Below are 19,079 nucleotides of genomic sequence, written 5' to 3'. Positions count from 1 at the left end.
TTTTTTTCCCTACCAGGGTATTTCAAAATTAACCTTTTTAAAAAAAAATGCTTTTAAAATAATAATTAAACAATTCTTTGAAGTTAAGTTTGAGTTTGATTAGAGCTAGGCAATATTGGATTATTGAGCATGATTTAGAAATACATTTTCACATGTATTACAAGACAGAACAGCTAATATTGCTTTTCCCTTTTCACTGCTGTAAGATCATCTTTGAGAGTAAAAAACTTGGTTGTTAAAACAGAGTTATAACAGAATAACAGAGTTGGAAGGAACCTTGGAGGTCATGTAGTCCAACCCTATGCTCAAGCAGGACATCCTATACCATCCTGGACAAATGGCTGTCCAGTTCTCCTCTTAAGAATCTCCAGCGATGGATCACCCACAACTTCTGGTGGCAAGCAGTTCTATTGGTTAATTGTTGGGAAATTTCAGTAAATAACCAGTAAAATGTGTTCCATGGCCGTCTTAAGCCCTCGCTAAAATTAAGAAATGGGTTAGGAAGGTAGCAGTTTTCTGAATGCAGAAATTGCTCTGGATGAAACTAGAATAGCAGCTCCAGGGAAGCCCCCAAAGTGCTTTTTCAAAGTGCAACTTCAACTCTGATGCTTCTTGGATGAGAAGCAAAACATCTTCAATGGAAAAAACAAAGTCCAGTTGCCTTTTGAAAAAGCACTTCTGGGACCACCATAAACTGGATGCCTGAGAATCTCCATAGACAGTACTAGGGAAGTGTCCTTCTTTTCCAAGATGATAACTTATTCAACTTTCTTCTGCTCTGCTCTGCTCTTAACTCAGGGCCCTACCGTGCTGCTCCGTGTGTCCAAGTTGGGAAACTTTTTGTTGATATATTTGATAGAGGACTCCATTGTCTTCTCCATGAGGAACGGAAGCTTGGCCTGGGAATCCGTGCATGTCTGCAAAGATAACAAAGCCAAGTCAAAACAGCATTTGTTTATGTGCATAATTATTAGGCTTTTCATAATCTCACACTCACTGCAGCATGCAGCTAATCTCTTTCTTCCCTTAGAAATGAAAATGAGAAATGGCACAACAAAAAATAACAACTCACGTGGGAATAAACAATGTCATTTGCCAGGAAAAACAATAGATAAACAGATTTTCAGGGGACTGATCCATCTTTGCTGTCAGGACATTCTTCCTTCTCTCCAGCTCTGTTCATTTGAATGGTTATTTATTTATTTTCAATGGTTAATTGAGCAAGGTGGAGGAAACAAAAAAGTCAGCTCTGTATCTTTTGTTCCCTTAGCTCCTACTTTGAGGTTTTGATGGTTTGATGGAAATGGAACAAACTGCCTCATTGGTCATTGGTCAATTATTACCCTAGCACAGGCAAATGAGTCCCTTTTAAAAGTACTAGCTTAATAGAAGATCATGAATCAATCCATTAAAATGACATCCTCCAAAGTGGTACTCTAAATGCAGCCTTTCTCAAGCTGGGGCCCCTCCAGATGTGTTGTTCAAACCAACAGTAAAAGCATATATGTCACAGGAGACACTATTACGCCCTCATCAAAAGCATTAAAAATGCTTCAGAAACAGCACATTAAGTTTAACTTCCCTCCAGGTGAGGGGTCAATGGAGATTTAAAATGTCTATTAGTTGTTTTATTTACAACCAGAATATCAATGGAAATCAGCAGTGGGCATCTCTACAAGCAAATGAAACTACAGTTAGATCCTTATTAGATTCCTAGCATCCTAAAATTCTCTCTGCCTCTCCATCTCCATATGACAATACAGTAGAACCTCTAGTCACGGCCAGAATTTGTTCCGTAAGTTTGGTCATAAACTAATTTGGTCATGACCCGAACTTTGGAAATTTGGCGCTTACAAAAAAAAATGATACAGAAGGGGAAATTGGCTGTGGAAAAAAAAAATTGGTCGGAACCCTTTTTGGTCGTGGTCAGAAGTGTTCATGACCAGAGGTTCTACTGTATATTAAACCAAAGCAGATGTGGGAGAAGAGCAGTCAGAGCTGGGAGGGGTGGAGTTAAGTGAGACATGAGCCTAGAGTCACTACGTTCACACAAATAGTCCAAGTGCCACCCCTCTTGAATGCCATTGACCCTTATCTAGCACCAGTTTAGTACTGTATGTTAGTTGACTCGATTTTTGTACATAGGCTTGAGCAATAAATCTTCTCAACCAAGACTTATGTGTGATCCTGATCCTTCAAGCACAAAAGTGCATAATTTCTCTTGTCTCAAAGTGAGCACCAGATTTTGCATAGTCACAATTCAATAGAATGGGATAAAGGAATAATTACATGGGAGGGAAACAGTGGTGGGATGCAAAAAAATTTACTGAGAGAGAGAGGGAGAGAGAGGGAGAGGGAGAGGGAGAGAGGGAGGGAGGGAGGGAGGGAGGGAGGGAGGGAGGGAGGGAGGGAGGGAGGGAGAGAGAGAGAGAGAGAGAGAGAGAGAGAGAGAGAGAGAGAGAGAGAGAGAGAGAGAGAGAGAGAGAATGAATTAAGAGAAGCCCTGCCCGCCCTGAAGGCTGCAAAAGGATACTAGTGAGATAATGTGTCAGTCTTAAGCAGTGGTGGGTTTCAAAAAAATTAGAACCTCTTCTGTAGGTGTGGCCTGTTTCGTGGGAGTGGCTTGCTGGCCATGTGACCGGGTGGGAGTGGCTTGCCAGCCATATGACGGAGTGGAAGTGGCTTGGCAGTCATTTGGCAGGGTGGGCGTGGCCAACTTGTAAAATGTGGTGAAACTCACTTAACAACGTTCTTGCTTAGCAACCAAAATGTTGACTCAGAAACTCTGGCATTTGAAGCACGCAAGTCTTAAAGCTATCAAGTTACAAGACCCTTCCACCCCTAACCCTTTAAAAAAAAAAACCCCAGGGGTGTTGAAACCTGACAGCTTTAAGACTTGTGGACTTCAACTCCCAGAATTCCTCCTCCAGTCATGTTGGCTCAGGAACTCTGGCACTGAAGTGTGCAAGTCTTAAAGCTGTCAAGTTACAAGACCCTTGCACCCCTAACCCTTTAGAAAAAAACTCCCAGGTTGTTCAAACTTGTCATCCTTAAGACTTGTGGACTTCAACTCCCAGAATTCCTCTTCCAGTCATGTTGGCTCAGGAACTCTGGCATTGAAGTGTGCAAGTCTTAAAGCTGTCAAGTTACAAGACCCTTGCACCCCTAACCCTTTAGAAAAAAAAAACCCATGGGTGTTCAAACCGGACAGATTTAAGACTTTAAGGTTTAGCTAGGACTCTTAGAGGCGGGGGGGGGCAATTGTTGAGCCAGCCAATCAGTGAGCGGCGGGCAGGGCAAGCGTGGTGCGGAGGTTGGGGGTGGTGGGGAAGGAAGCTGGAACCGTTTCTAAACAATAGCAATAGCAATAGCAGTAGACTTATATACCGCTTCATAGGGCTTTCAGCCCTCTCTAAGCGGTTTACAGAGAGTCAGCATATTGCCCCCAACAATCTGGGTCCTCATTTTACCCACCTCGGAAGGATGGAAGGCTGAGTCAACCCTGAGCTGGTGAGATTTGAACCACTGACCTGCTGATCTAGCAGTAGCCTGCAGTGCTGCATTTTAACCACTGCGCCACCTTGGCTCTTGGCTCTAAACAGCACTGTAGATAGAAGAGGTTGGAACTGGCAGGAACCCACCCCTGGTCTTAAGCTACACGTTTAGTAACACTAACCTACCACAGTCAGGCAGCAAACTCTGCACAGAAACAAGAACTAATAGCATATATAGTTCCCAAAAATTCTTAACTGTATTGGTATATTGCTATTTAGTACAATGGGAGATAATTGCTCTGTCACAAGGAAATATTATGATCGCTATCAAAATATGGTCTGTAGCCAGCAGTGGGAGGTGGGGAGGAATGTAAACAGGGGTGCACAATCTAATTTGCATAAGATGTCACCGCCTTCCCCAACAGTTCCAAACAGGAAGAGGAAGCAGCTACTTCTGCTGGCTTCTTGTCTGTTGATCTGAATTACTCTAAAGCTGCTGTTTCCTTCCTTCCTCTTAAAGCCTTCTCCAATCACTAGTAATTAAAGCAGCTAAGAATAAGGTATAGTACTTAGCAGTTCAAGGGATGGTGTATCCAAAGGCATATCAGCTTAAATCCTCACTTGGTCCAAACATTCATAGTCAACTTGTGATCAGTTTGCTTTTCTCAGAGAGCTTTCTCATCTCCTCCAGATATGTGTAACGACAACTTTAAAAAATGTGGATGATGTCATATTGGGGGGGACTGTCCTAAATTTAGCTCACATGACTTTTGTTAAGATGGAAAAATCCCCTGTCAAGCTTTTAGGCTCTTCTGAAGAAATTTGGGACATGCGTGAAACATTTGAAAGTCCTAGCACGCTATCCTCTGCTTTTAAAATATAATCTTAATTCTGTCACTGAGTGCTATAGAAATCATAACTGAAAAACAGTCCCTGCTCAGATGGAGGGAACATTAGGCCACAATAGAATGTAGGCATTAAAGACAGTTCAGAAAAAGCAGCATGCTAAAACCACAAACTAGGTTCACACATTGCATTAAGCCATAATTTGAATAAACCACAACTGGCTTGATTAATTTAACATTAGAAAGCCATAAACCCAAGTTTTATGTAAGAAAGAAACATAAGCGCTAACAAAACACCAAACCAGGGGTGGGGAACAATGGCCCTTTTATGACTTATGACCTTGAGTCATACTGACTCAGAAATTATGAGAGCTTAAATCCATAAGTCATAAAGGGACCATAGTTCTCCACCTATGCACTAAACCAAAACAAACCATTTTATCAATGTGATGTTTGCACCAAGCAGGGATACTAGAAAGGGAGGAAGAAAATGTCTGCATAAGGACTATGTGCAACAGATTAACCAATGATTTACAGCATAGACCCAACTATCTAGATTTGTGCTACACACAACACAGTGAACCATAAACTAATCACCAGGCTTGGATTCTCAAAGCACATCAAATCACGTCCAGTGTAATACGCTGTGAGAACTACTTAAATAATGACACGGATATTTTTCCTGGTCTAGAAGAAGGGTTAGGATGGGATACCGGAAGGAAAGCAAGTCTGAAGCTGGAGAAAATTAGAATAAAGCTGCAGATTGACGGGGGGGGGGGGGGGGATCAAACTATTTTCTTCTAAAGCATCACCTAAGAATTAATTAAAAACAAAAAGTGCTCCCGGGGCTTTATTGAGACTACCATATACTTGCTATATAAGAACCACTTGTTTCTTAATCTTTCTTGCAGCTAGTGTTTCTGAGGGGTAGTTGTAGGCTGCACTATTTTTTTCTCTATCCACCAGTTTCCTCAAACCAAGTTTAATAGGAGATCTTCTCTATAGCTACCTGGGCCTCCCATCTTTGCTGTAAGCCAGAACAAAATAGAGAAAGGCTCCAGTCTTTATAGACCCCAGACATTGCTATATTCCTTCCTTAGGATCAGCTGGAAATCTCATTCTCCGAGGAGCAAAATGACATGCCACCGCGGGCACATCAGCACCTACCTTCTTGATGTTATATATGCGGATGAGCACCCCCTTGCCCCTGTCATTAAGAATTGTCAGCTTCTCGGCAAATTTGTGCTCGTACACGGAGGACAGGGACATCTTCCCAAGGAATCGGCAGCGCCCCTTGGGGCTTCAGGCTTGATGAGGGGAGAAATTCAAAAGCAGGCCACACCCAGCCACAACTCCTGTGGCACGACTTGCTCTTGGGGCTTTCAGCTTATCATGCAGACTTCACCACAACGCTTCCTCTTCTGGCAGTGGAGAATGCAGCTTCCCCTATGAGGCTGGGACTTCCTGTAACCAGGCTGCTCAATGAGCAGAGCAGTTCTGGGGCAAGGCCCACCCTGCTAACCTTTCCTGCAGTTAAACAGCTTCTTTCACTTCTGCCTACTTGTTACCTAGTACTGCTCTGTTCCGATAACATGACATAATGAACCACAGTCTAGTCAGTCGCATTTTAACCTTGTGAACTCACCTGCTGAACAGGGGATATCGCCGTGAAACCTATCCCCGATGCCCATGGATTAAATGAATGAACACCGGTAGTCCTCAACTTACAATTCATTTAGTGACCGTTCAAAGTTACAACAGCAGTAAAAAAAAGTGACCTATGTCAATTTTTCACACTTATGATCATTGCACATTGCGGTATCCCCATGGTTGTGTGATTTACATTTGGATGCTTGACCACTGGTTCATATTTAGGACGGTTGCAGTGTCCCAGAGTCATATGATCCCCTTTTGCGACCTTCTGACAAGCAAAATCAATGGGGAAGCCAGATTCACTTAACAACAGTGTTACTAATTTAACAACTGCAGTGATTCACGTAACAAAGGTGGCAAGAAAAATTGTAAAATGTGGCAAAACTCACTTAGCAACAGAAATTCTGGGCTCAGCTACAGCCATAAGTCAAGGACTAACTGCTATTTAATCAGCTTCCAAATCTGACTTCATTTAGAAACCAATTGAAGTCATGCTTATTTCCCCCGGGGTATTTATGTTAATAATAACTTACAGTACTCCAGGACCAAACTGCCTATAAGATCGCCTGCCATTGATGGTTCTTTTTTGTTCTTTCTTAATCAGTTTTTATTTTTGTATTTATGGTTTTTTCGAGGATTTACTGTATTTAGGTAACCAGGACTATGTCATGAGAATACAATCACTAGGTCCATGAGTTTTTTGTGCCTTCAAGTTAACATTAGCAACTAGTGACAAGCTGGTCCAGTCCCTTAAGTTTCTTGGCAATGTTTTTCAGAAGTGGTTTGCTAATGCCTCCTTTCTAGGGCTGAGTGGTTAGCCCAAGATCACCTAACTGGTTTTGTGCCTAGGTGGGACTAGACACGATGAGTTCCTGGTTTTTAGCCTGGCACCTTAATCACTATAGTATAAAATGGTGGCGCAGTGGTTAAATGCAGCACTGCAGGCTACTGCTAGATCAGCAAGTCAGCGGTTCAAATCTCACCGGCTCAGGGTTGACTCAGCCTTCCATCCTTCCGAGGTGGGTAAAATGAGGACCCAGATTGTTGGGGGCAATATGCTGACTCTCTGTAAACCGCTTAGAGAGGCCTGAAAGGCCTATGAAGCGGTATATAAGTCTACTGCTATTATAAAATAATGGTTCTCTAATAACTAAGCACCTAATGGGCTCTACATGGGGTTGCCCCTGAAGTGCATCCGGCGACTACAGCTAGTCCAAAATGCAGCCGCGCGAGTGATAGTGGGCGCACCTCGGTTCGCCCACGTTACACCTGTCCTCCGCGAGCTGCACTGGCTGCCTGTTGGTCTCCGGGTGCGCTTCAGGATAATGATGACCATCTTTAAAGCACTCCATGGTAGTGGATCTGGGTACTTGAGAGACCGCCTTCTGCCGATTACCTCCCTAAATCGACCAATCAGATCGCACAGACTGGGCCTCCTCCGAATTCCATCTGCCAGTCAATGTCGACTGGCGACCACACGGAGGAGAGCCTTTTCTGTTGCTGCCCCGACCCTATGGAACGAGCTCCCCATGGAGATCCGCACCCTCACCACGATCCAGACCTTCCGCGCAGCCCTCAAGATCTGGCTCTCCCAGCAGGCCTGGGGATAGGCTTCCAATTACCCGCCCGAGTGTTTGATTGCTGAATGAAAGTTGTGTTTTATTATTTTTCTTTTGTTCACAAAGTGTTTGTTTTGACCTTGCACTTCCCCTCCCCTGTGGTTGTAAGCCGCCCTGAGTCCCCTCAGGGAAAAGGGCGGCATATAAATCCCAATAAACCTGAAACCTGAAACCTGAAACCTAATTCTAAACTGTATAAAAGAACCAAGCTTGCAAAAAAAAAAACAACCTGTAGGACTAGTCCAGGTGGTCAGCAGTTCATCAACACTGTCAGCCCAACCAAACCTAAGGGTCACCATGTATAGTTACAAAAGAAAGATAACAGGGAAAAACAGAGAGGTTCCCTATTTCAAGCTTTCTCCTTCAAGGTAAGAAGGAAACTGCAAAACAGGAACCCAAATTGCTATAATGGGTTTCCCCCCCCCCCCTAAACAAGAGAGTTGCCAAAAGGCTACTGGCCCTAAAAGAATTTTTCAGGCTCCTTTTGATTACCACAAGAGGTTTCAAGAAAGAGCACAATAGTCCTTATGTTATGCCAATTGTACTAATGAACAAAGAGATGAGTTCATGGCTCTAGCAACACTACTCTAAACAGATTTACTCTCTTTACTGTCTCTGCCCCTTCTTTACCCAGAACCAGTAATCAGCAATACAAATGGAAAGAGTTGAGGTGGGATGTCTGCCAATCTTAGCTTGGAAGTTATCCTTGCTGTACACGTCAAACAAGGTATCCAGCTTTTCTTCAAACTGGGATCTTTTCCCCCAACTATGAGTCTCTTCCTAGTGCATTTTTCAAAAAAAAAAAAAAAAAAACCTTCTTCCTCACACCGAGTTTTGAATCTTTTTACTTGACTTGCAGTACCAACTCTAGGCAAACAAGTCAAAATCAAGATCAAATTTTGAGGGAAGAGCAAATCATGAAACAAGCTAGTGGTTGTGTTTGCAAAACAACCCAATCCATGGTTAATTGATCCATGGCTTACTTAATGAAATTGCCTGGGTTTGCTCAACCTTGAACCATTAATGAGACTACTGAGCCCACAAATTAGTCAATGTCAGCCACATTGTTAGGTATTTAGCATTTAGTGAGAAAGGAGCTAGTTAAAACCATTAACCAGTATGCTATCTACAATAGGTTTGTGCTATCACTATTATTCTGTAGTTGAGAGACTTCTTTACATGAATGATTTTTGAAGCATACATAATACTTTTTAAAGATAGACAAGGGTGAATGCAATTTTAGTCCCCCACCTTTTGTAATACAATGGTTTCCTTGGACACAATGATGTCAGAAAGTTCTTCAAGAAAGTTTTCCCACGTTTCCCACCATTGGTTCACTCTACATTTCAACTGCTATTAGGAGAAACCTCTATGTCCACGTGAAGTTAGCCAATTGTTTAGCTGTAATTCTTTGCCCTGCTACAGACAAAGGCAATTAGATAAAATGAGCAGGGAGAAAGGCGGGTGTTTCCATTAATGGCCAGCTACTTTATAAAATAGGCCTGCCCTTGAAAAGCATTCAGAAGCTTCAGCTGATGAAACACTGAGCTGCAAAGGTTGGTTATTTGGTACACGTAAGGCTGCTGCTTTGGGGAATTGTGTTTGGTTGTGGGACCACTTTCTTCCAGTTGCTTTTACGCTTTCAATCTGGTCTTGCAGCGCAGGCATGTTATGAGTCCTGCCAGCCAAGGAAGTTTGGTTGCTGGGGACCAGATGATATGTTTTTTCTGCCGTGTCTCTCTGAGATTAACTATTGACCTTGAAGATACAATTATGTGCCCAGGTCTAGAGTGAAGAGCTACATTTCCTGGCTATGTTGATACTAACAGATATCTCTTGGTTGATATTTGTATTTAATTTCTTTTTTGTTTGTGTTTTGTTTTAATTATTTTGTCTGCCAGGGTGTCACCTGTTTGAGATAGGTGGGTATATACAAGTTGAGTGAATAAAAAGCAATATGAAATGCCCTCCTCCTTTTTTTTCCACATATGCGAACTTACCTTTTTGTTTTTTAATTCAGCTAACAGTCTGTGGAGGAATAAGCTGGAAAGCAGGAACACACGGTAAGTCTTTTGTTCTTTGTTACTGCTTTAATTATTCAATAAACGTTTGTGACTGGGTTTCATCTATTGTACTAAGCCCGTTTGGTGAATGAAACAAAATTTGTGTTTTCACAACACAATAAAATAATACCCCTTACACATAATGGAATGAAAAAATAAATACATCTGGTCGGAGTTGGATCTGTGAAGGAACCTATTGGCTGTGTTCATCATACTAAAAAAGAATACGGACTATAACAAATGTTTTGTAAGCCATGATGTGGCTTATGTTCTACTAATATAAAATTTGTTTAAATCTAGTTAGTTGAATTAAACATTGTTTGATTCATGCTTCAAACTAAGATATTGTGGTTTATAAAACACAATATATACTTCCCTATTTGATTTATAGAATGCATGAAAAATATAGTTGGAGATAGATAGATATATTGTGAACCCAGAGCAAGGGTTAATTAACTAAAAAGCTGCAGATTAGCCGATTTGTGCAAACTTAGTCAAGAAAATTCATAGCCTCCTCCCCCCTTTAAAAAGTAGCTTTGGAAAAAAAAATCTGATTAAATGGGGAAATTCTAATTCACTCAACTTGCATAGGTTTGGGAAACAAAAAAGATATGATACTTAGAATACTGATTTCTATGCCATTTAAATCAATATCAAACATGGTTTAGCTTGCTATGTGAGCAAAGCTGCTATACTATATAAACCATACTTTGATTTCTGATCAGAAATGTGAATCAGAAATGAACCAACTGAACCAATCCCAACAGTTTTGGTATGATATTTATATAGTCAGATTAATACGTGGCCAAACAAATCACATGGCTTAACATGATATATAAATCCAACCTATTATGGCTTATTTAACCAAGTATTTAATGTCAGTACAGTTTGTAAATCCTCCATTTAACAATAGGCTTAGGTATCATTAGAAACCCATGCCCTGTTGGGTCATCATCATTTCCTTACCATATTCCTCAATGCCTTCAACAATGATGGGTCATCTAATATGCAGCCTTTACTGAAAAGTTGTGATACAGAGATGCATCTGTCTTGAAAATAGCCCAAGCTGAAGACAGTGAAACCTCAGCACAGGAAATGTTTTATGACATTTTGTACTATGTCATAAACTGTTTTAGTTTCATTTTTACATAACAAAATGTTTTATAAACTTTGCCAAATCTCAATCCTGTCAGTGTTCATAGGCTCCAGATTTTGAAAACATTCTCTAAGTTAGCCAACTTGAGTTACCTTGGTTCAAAAATTGTTACCCCATGATGTACAGATGAAGGTTGTGGGGAACAAGAGTTTTAGCAGTGTATTTGCCACCTATTCCCCACTGGATTGTTTTGAGGATATTTTCTTATCCACACAGAGAAATCAGAATGACCACAGGTGGGCAAAAAAGCAATAGAAATGGGAGCAACTTATGGGAACATATTGATCTCATGGGAAACTGGCAGGAAGCATTGGCAATTCTTCCTTCCAGTTCTTCCCTTCCTTCCTTCCTTTTTTCCCTCCTTCCTGCCATTCTGTCATTGTATTTTTTCCCCCTTCCTCCATATCTCCCTCTATAGAATTCCTGCTGGCTTCCTAATTAACTTTGCTTCTGGAAAGCTTGTGGGGAGAAAGCCAGTGGGGAAGCTAGCAGTAAGTTGCATGTCCAAGGCCAGCAGGCAGATAGGTGGCTACTGTCAGGTGGGAGAAAGCGAGGGGATACCCAGGAGTGTGGGTCGAAAATGGTATACAGAGGTGTCCAAGTGGTGCTGTTCGGATCAGGAAGGGTGCCCAAATGAGCGCAGGAGATGCTATGCAGGTGAGAGCAGAAAGGGGGGCATGCAGGAAGTGCTGTCTAAGGTGGGTAGATATGGGTGCAGTACCAGTCAAGGCTGTGTGGGGTCATGGAGTGTGTAAGAGGTGCTGTATGGTTCACAGAGGATGCATAGGTCAAGGAAAGTTCATGGGAGGCTGCAGATCAGAGAGGGTTAATAGGATGCACAAGGATCAGGGAAGCAAGTGGCATCAGCCACTAAGATTGCAGAGGTCCCTTACCTTCCCAGCAGGTAGGCAAGTGGCTACTACTAGGTGGGGTAGGAAGTAAGGAATTGAATGCCTGTAAATGTCACTGAATGTTCAAAATGAGGATCATGTGGCTGCAACAACTTTCCTAAATGAAACCTGAATGTATTATATCCAAGGCAGTGGTGGGATTCAATTTTTTTACTAATGGTTCTGTGGGCGTGGTTTGGTGGGCATGGCAGGGGAAGGTAACTGTAAAATCTACATTCCCTCCCCACTCCAGGGGAAGGTTACTGCAAAATCCCCATTCCTTCCCGATCAGCTGGAACTCGGGAGGCAGAGAAGAGATGGGGATGGGACCAGTCACAGGTGGCATTTACCGGTTCTCCGAACTACTCAAAATTTCCATTACCAGTTCTCCAGAACCTGCTGAATACCACCTCTGATTGTATTTTTTTTAATGGACAGCATAAGATAGGTTACAGGATGCTGAACATCATGGTTTCATGGTTTCTAAAATGTCTAAATTTCTAAAATTTCAGAAATAATTAGGATGGCTTTAGATATATTAGCATTAAAAGGGTCCCATTTTTTATCTGTTATGCTTTCTAAATCTTAGCATATACATCTGTGTACCTTGCTATTTAATAGTACCTTTCTATTCAATAATTTATTTTTCATCATCTTTAGGAGCCCAACCACCCAGCAGCTGCCTTCCCACGTCTCTCATGGATCCAGAACGGCTGGTTCAGTGTCCCTATGACAAAAACCACCAGATCAGAGCCAGCCGTTTCCCTTATCACTTGGTGAAGTGCAAGGAGGTAAGGAGAAAATGAAATGTGGCATAGGCAATGCGTGTTGACATTTAAAGCCAAGCTAGACAAAACTGAAAAAGAGAAATTCAAAACATTTAATCACAGAAAGTTCCGACTCTGAAACCAGATGTGCTGTCCCCAATGTTGAGCTGTTATCGCTGTTTCTTACTCAACATTAAAGCAGAACTCCTTCCAAGTGAGTCCTTGAAATGAAAACACAAAGCAGACCTAAAATGAATACACAAAACAGACCTGTTCCATATCATACCACTTCCTGAAGATTCAGAACTGCCTACAAAGGAACATTTTGCAGGTTCCAAAGCAGAATGTTATTCAGTAAAATTGTGGATTAAAAAGTAATATGTAAAACTTATACTGGTGGCGTTTTGCAATCTTGCCGTAGCGAGCCCATACAGTTTCCTTGGAATGGTCAAGTTCGATTGAATTTAAACCCTTTTCCTAAAGTATGGAGTTTTTTTATATCTTGAAATTTACTGTTGCCAAGATCTATTTTCATGTTCCACATTTCATTGCTCCTTAGGAAATTGTGTTAAGTGTCAAAAGATTGCTAAATCCCTTAATTTTCCACTCCTGAGATATTAATGGCACTGTGAGGGCTCCTCCGGGTTAAAAAAAATGGATTGACAATTCCTTTTCTGCTGTCTCTTTTATATTTCAAAAACGTATTTCCTGTAGTATACTGATGACAGAATTTTGGAAACAGCCCTAATTTCTACATTATAATCCTCTCTTGGGTTTTGTTTTTTGCCTAGAACAATGAGAAGATCGCTAAAAAACTAGCAACATGCCCCTATAATGCTCGCCATAGAATTCCCAAAGAAGAATTTGATTTCCATCTTGAAAATTGTGAGAATAAAATTGCTCTGGATGTGTCCAACGGTGAGGGTTTGTTGATTCTTTTTTTCTGCTTGAATGCTCGCTATGACTCTTGCATGATGTAATAGGTTATGCTGTTAAGAAAAATGTGTGAATTAAGCTGAGAGTTATGCTGGCTACAGAAATCAGCATCCCCAATTTATTTCAACCAAATAAATATGCTGCCTTGACTGTATGCTGTTTATTCAAATGTGTTGTAAAATAAGGTGCAAAGAGAAGAAATGAATTTATAGTGAGCAATACAGGTATGAAAAATACTTTTTTTAATGATTGCGAGTTCATTCTTTTAAAAAATTAGACATCACGAGTAAGGAAATCAAAGTGAAAAGCTATCATGACTGACATACAATGAAGTCAAATAAGCGAAGGAAGATTAAAATTGCTACACATATAAACCTTGGCATTATATGGGAATTTGCAAGGAGACATGGGAGGTTCAATGAACTTTCCAAACAGAGAAAACATGAATACTTTGTATATTTCTCTACATGCCATAAAATTAAATTTTCCAGGGCAAAGAATATGAAATATACTATTATGAAATAGAGTAAGTACAGGAACGTTCTAGAAAAGCGTGTGATTCCCTTCTGTTCTTTGATTTTATGAAATGAAATTTAGGAATATTTTATGCTTTGTTCCTCCAAAGAGAAGTAAAGATATGCAATTAACATATTTCCTCCCACATTTAAACTTGGACATGAAGCAATAAAGGGGGCAGTACTGAATCTTTGGTCCTGAAAGAAGATTTAATGGTCCATCAGTTGACTGACTGACTTAGATGTGTCTGAAATTATATGTTGTACAAAGTAGAAGCTGTTCTTCTGTTCCCCTTTCCTCTCTCAGTAAATAATCAAAAAATATTTATTTAAGAAGGGATCTCACCTGAGACAATGGAGAGCTTCCATTAATGTTCATATTTTATGCCAAAGCAGGTTCTTTCTCACAAAATGACCTCTTTTTTATTTTTATTCATTTAACTTGATAGAGCAGCTACCAAAATCTCCTGGCAGTTTAAAATAAAACATACATTTAAAATTAATGTTAAAAACATTTAATGACACTTAAAGCGAGTAAAGCAAATGTAAAATCAAAATTAACAATTGTACTCTGCAGTTAAAAGCCTATGCAATATTATGTATTTCAAGAGCTTGTTCTAAAAGCTAATAAAGATACTGTTCTCAGATTCTATTATCAGAGACCAGGATCTTACCCTTTGCTGCCTTGCAACAGAGTTGCTTTGAATTTCAATTTCTCCTTATGTGAATTCACAAACATGAGCTCTAACGTCTTAAAGAGACACGCTCAGCCCGGGAACTCAATATAACTGTACATAACTGTTCATGACTATTCAATATCAATATCACTGTCCATAACTGTTTCTGAACATTTTGCTTCCAGGGGCTCCCAATCTAAACATGGGATTCAAAGAGGTAACTGGTGCGGAATGCCCACCTTCGCAGGAAGACTGGGAAGCTGGTGAGTTTTTATTTCCAGAATACAGCACCACAACTGTGCACAAATATTTCCAAATTGAAACACATTACAATTGAACTGAATGCAATTATTATTATTTTTTATGACAAACCAGTAACTCCTTCCCGCTTGGAAACCCCAGCTTAAAACCAATTTAAGGAACCAGATCTCTTTCTCCAAATCAGAGGTTGCATTCAACAGTTTCTGACCAGTTCTGGAGAACGGGTAGCGGAAATTTTGAATAGTTTGGAGAACCAGTAAATACCACCTCTGACTGGCCCTGCCCCCATCTATTCTCTGCCTCCCAAGTCCCAGGTGATCGGGAGGAAATGGGGATTTTGCAGTAACCTTCCCCTGCCACGCCCACCCAGGCATGTGCACCAAGCCATGCCATGCCCACTAAGCCACACCCACAGAACCAGTAGTAAAAAAAATTGAATCCCACCACTGCTCCAAATGATTAAGTATTCCTGCTGATTTAGGTAGGCCAAGAGGTCTTTTTCCACTTTTGAATTGCAACCATTGAGACAAATTTAGATTTAGATAATATGAAAACTTGAAGGCATCTTTCACATGTTTGAGATGCTCTATGAAGTTTAGTGTTGTCTTAAGAACCTTTGATGAGAAAAATGTTCAAAACTGCATGCAGGGGTGCTGCCCTAGATGATGGGAAGAACAGCAAGGTCGCTCATCACTGATATAAGAACAATGGTTTAAAAAAGGGCTTAAGTAGACAACTCCACCCCCCACCCCCATCTTTCTCCTGACTGGCGCTTAAGTATTATATTTGCTGTCTTTCTTTCCTCTTATTTTTGTTTCGGCTATCCCTGCTTCTTAGATTCTGAACCCAACGGGTAGGATCCGAACAATATTTTTGTGTTTGTATCTAGAAGGCTTTTGATACTTTGGCATAATAATTTTGTTTAACAGTACCATTAAGAATAACTATCCCATGAGAGTATGTAGTTCATGTCTTATCAACTTGAGCACTTTGTGCAAAAACCGAAGAAGAGCTTCCCAGCTATGTAATTATGCAAACAGCATCTAATACTTGTTTACTTACTTTTTTTTTAAGATGCTGATAAATGTCCTGCTCCTCTTTTTGTTTTTGGGAAGAGGTGAGTCAACAGAATAACTGCTTTGCCTGTTATTTCGCCTGTTAATTCAGCATCAAAATGGTTAACAAATGACACAAGCTCAGTAGCGTTTCTTAAATCTGGGACAATCAACTTTTTATGTCAAAGGGGTATACGTTTGTTGTGTATGTTTTATGGTGTAGAAGACCTATGTAATAATAAGCCACATGGGGGATGTGGGGAGAGTAAGCATAGTACAATACTACAATGGGTGTAAGTTGCATATTAAAAATGCTTTTGCTTAGACAACTTACATGTTTCTGAGTTGTCTACAAATGCTACTGCATAAAGAATGCACTGTAGTGGAAACAAGACAATCAAGGCAAGAGTCAGTATTGGCAGGCAGCAGTCTTCTTTGGATAGTTGTTCTTTTAGTTTAGTTTAGTTTAGTTTTGGTTTATTTGTATGCCGCCCTTCTCCAGGAGGGACTCAGGGCGGCGAACAACTCAAAGGGGAAAGGGAACATAAACAACAGTACACATAATTAAAATACACGAAAATCGCACAGCCATACCAGTCGTGAGGGGAGTGGAACTCATCAACCCCAGGCCTGCCGGCACAGCCAGGTTTTGACGGCTTTCCGGAAGGCCTGGAGAGAGGTGAGGGTCCGGATCTCCGCGGGGAGTTCATTCCAAAGGGCCGGAGCTGCCACAGAGAAGGCCCTCCCCCGGGTAGTAGCCAGATGGCATTGGCTGGTGGACGGAACCCGGAGGAGGCCGAACCTGTGTGATCTGACGGGTCTTTGGGAGGTAATTGGCAGCAGGCGGTCTCTCAAGTACCCAGGTCCAATACCATGAAGGGCTTTATAAGTTACGACTTATAAAGAATTGGTCTATAACAAAGTTATCAAATCTATCTATCATCTATCTATCTATCTATCTATCTATCTATCTATCTATCTATCTATCTATCTATCTATCTATCATCTATCTATCTATCTATCTATCTATCTATCTATCTATCTATCTATCTATCTATCTATGGTTTTAGATTCTGAAAGCCACCTTGAGTCGTCATGGGCAAATAGCAATATACATTCAATAAATAAATAGTTATCAAACATATCTATGATATGTCAAATATATCTTCTCACAATCTCTGCATATATTTTTCCTCTTGACTCTGATAGGGAATTCTTCATAGAATATCAGTTGTCCTAGAATCAATTTCTGTTTTGATAGAAGGAATTGCACCTCCAATCTTCCCTACAAATTAAAACATGGAAACCATGCACTGTATTCTTCCAGCCCTGAATGAAAGCTGCTCTACTGTTATTTGGAGAACTGTTTAAGTCTATATATGTGTGTGTGTGTGTGTGTGTGTGTGTGCACACGCACACACAAAACATATGTGTGTGTGTGTGTATTAGAGAAAGAATGTTAGATGAGGCTAATTTAAGGCATACTGTACATAATTACTGATGCTCATATTTTTCTTCCTGATAGCTATTCTGACCAGAAAAAGTAGAATCTACAACTTACACGGTAATGTATTATAGAATTAAATAATCTATTATAGAATTTCTAAATTTTAGCTTGGGATAGTCCAGCCAATCCAGTGTGATTTATAAACCACGGTTTCCCTGAGACAGACTGAGGTGCAGATTCTTTAAGGCCCACATATCCACAGAAGCAAACAGTTTCTAGATAACTACGATATGTCTAAGTGCTATTACTATTGCTATATGTCATTATCTCAAACCCTTAATGTATTTTTTTTGTCATTGGGACAGAAATGTTTTGTAAATTTATTTATAGATAACAGATAGGGTATGGGAGGAAGAGATCATTTGTTGTATTTTAAGATAGTGTTACTAAATTATTTATACCATATTTTTCAGAGTATAAGACGCACCTTTTTTTTTGAGGCTGAAAATCTGGGTGCGTCATACATCAAATACAACATTTTTTGCCTCCTGAAGCCCCGCCCCTTCACCAAAATGGCCGTGCATAGCCTTAGGAAGGCTTTCAGAGAGCTCCTGGGGACTGGGGAGGGCAGAAATTAGCAAAAAATGGGCCTTTCCCCCCCCCCGCCCCCCAGCCCATTGCAGCATTCTATAAGTCTCCATAAGGCCATGCATGCAATTTCTTTTGACAAAAAAGGGGCCCATTTTCACAAATTCATTTTTTCCAATTTGAAATGGTACCAATATAGTCAAAGTAAACAGTGAAAGGATGGCAAGAAAAAATTTTTTTTGCCTACAATGCAAGAAAATGAACAGTACATCGGACTAGAGTCTGTGCTAGAAAAGGCAGCCTTAGAGTCTCAGCATTGGTAGTGTTATGTTACAATTTGCAAGATGGTAGACTTGGCATAAACACACTCTGTGGATATTCTTGCTTGGAGTTTTGACATAACTTTCCCTAGCTTAGGACTTCTTGTTCAGATAAACTAATAATAGTGTCAGAGGCAGGATTCTTTTCACATCTCAAAATCAGTATATGATAAATATAATTAGCAGCATCTTCCCTCCCCTCCTTTGTTTTGGGCCTTTATCAATGTTGACAGATTGCAAGCAGTTTGAGGGAGTGGTATGAGCCATTCTGAGATTATTAAAAATTAACTAATCCCTGTTGTTCCAGGTTTTATCATGAAGACCCCATTGGAAGAAGAAATCAGGACCAATTTTTTTAAAAATTCAAGACAATCCTTTTAAACATTTTAATTTTTTTTAAATGTATTTTATTCGAATGTTTTAATGAAATTGAAAATAAAGTATCTCCAACTCTTTCTTTACCTGTCATTTTTTACACATTCAGCTCTTTCCAAAAATATGAGGCTGTAGATACATGATTCCTTAAAACAAGACAGCCTTAACTAAGAAGGAACTATTGCTTCAAAATCATGAGTGATCTTTATAATTAAGCGGGGAATTTGAATTTTGCTTGGTCCTAAGCACTCAAACCAGTTTGCCACGCTGCCACTTGTGCTTCTGCTTAGCAGCCATTCTCAGGAGAAACCTCTAGGTTACATCTCCCTATATGGAGTGGAAGTGAGATTCTTTAATGTTGTAAGAAGCTTAAGGATGGCATTCTGATCAGAAGAACTACATTTCATAAGCATAAGAT

At 40.4% G+C, this 19,079-nt stretch overlaps 2 protein-coding genes across 2 annotated transcripts in view; one reads left to right on the top strand and one right to left on the bottom strand.

Moving 5' to 3' along the window:
* Window positions 1–5,697, bottom strand: part of NCKAP1L (NCK associated protein 1 like) — a 99,787-nt gene extending 94,090 nt beyond the window's left edge. The window contains exons 1-2 of the mRNA XM_087710633.1: window positions 5,507–5,697; window positions 807–917 (exon numbers count right to left, since the gene is read on the bottom strand). Coding sequence (XP_087566759.1) covers window positions 807–917; window positions 5,507–5,608 — 213 coding nt within the window. The 5' untranslated portion in view covers window positions 5,609–5,697. The remainder of the gene's footprint in view (window positions 1–806; window positions 918–5,506) is intronic.
* Window positions 5,698–9,635: 3,938 nt separating this feature from the next.
* On the top strand, window positions 9,636–18,739 carry LOC148048284 (gametocyte-specific factor 1-like). The gene is made up of 7 exons (XM_087707895.1): window positions 9,636–9,674; window positions 12,381–12,511; window positions 13,279–13,405; window positions 14,801–14,878; window positions 15,951–15,993; window positions 17,457–17,495; window positions 18,594–18,739. Exons 2-6 carry the CDS (start codon window positions 12,419–12,421, stop codon window positions 17,476–17,478), a joined length of 363 nt encoding a protein of 120 aa, XP_087564021.1. The 5' UTR covers window positions 9,636–9,674; window positions 12,381–12,418; the 3' UTR covers window positions 17,479–17,495; window positions 18,594–18,739.
* Window positions 18,740–19,079: the final 340 nt, after the last annotated feature.

The sequence above is a fragment of the Thamnophis sirtalis genome, unplaced genomic scaffold (genome assembly GCF_051295495.1).
Source record: "Thamnophis sirtalis isolate CommonGarterSnake01/CBP01778 unplaced genomic scaffold, rThaSir2_p1.2 scaffold_3, whole genome shotgun sequence".
Taxonomy (NCBI): Eukaryota; Metazoa; Chordata; class Lepidosauria; order Squamata; family Natricidae; genus Thamnophis; species Thamnophis sirtalis.
This window is presented reverse-complemented; position numbering and strand designations above follow the sequence as displayed.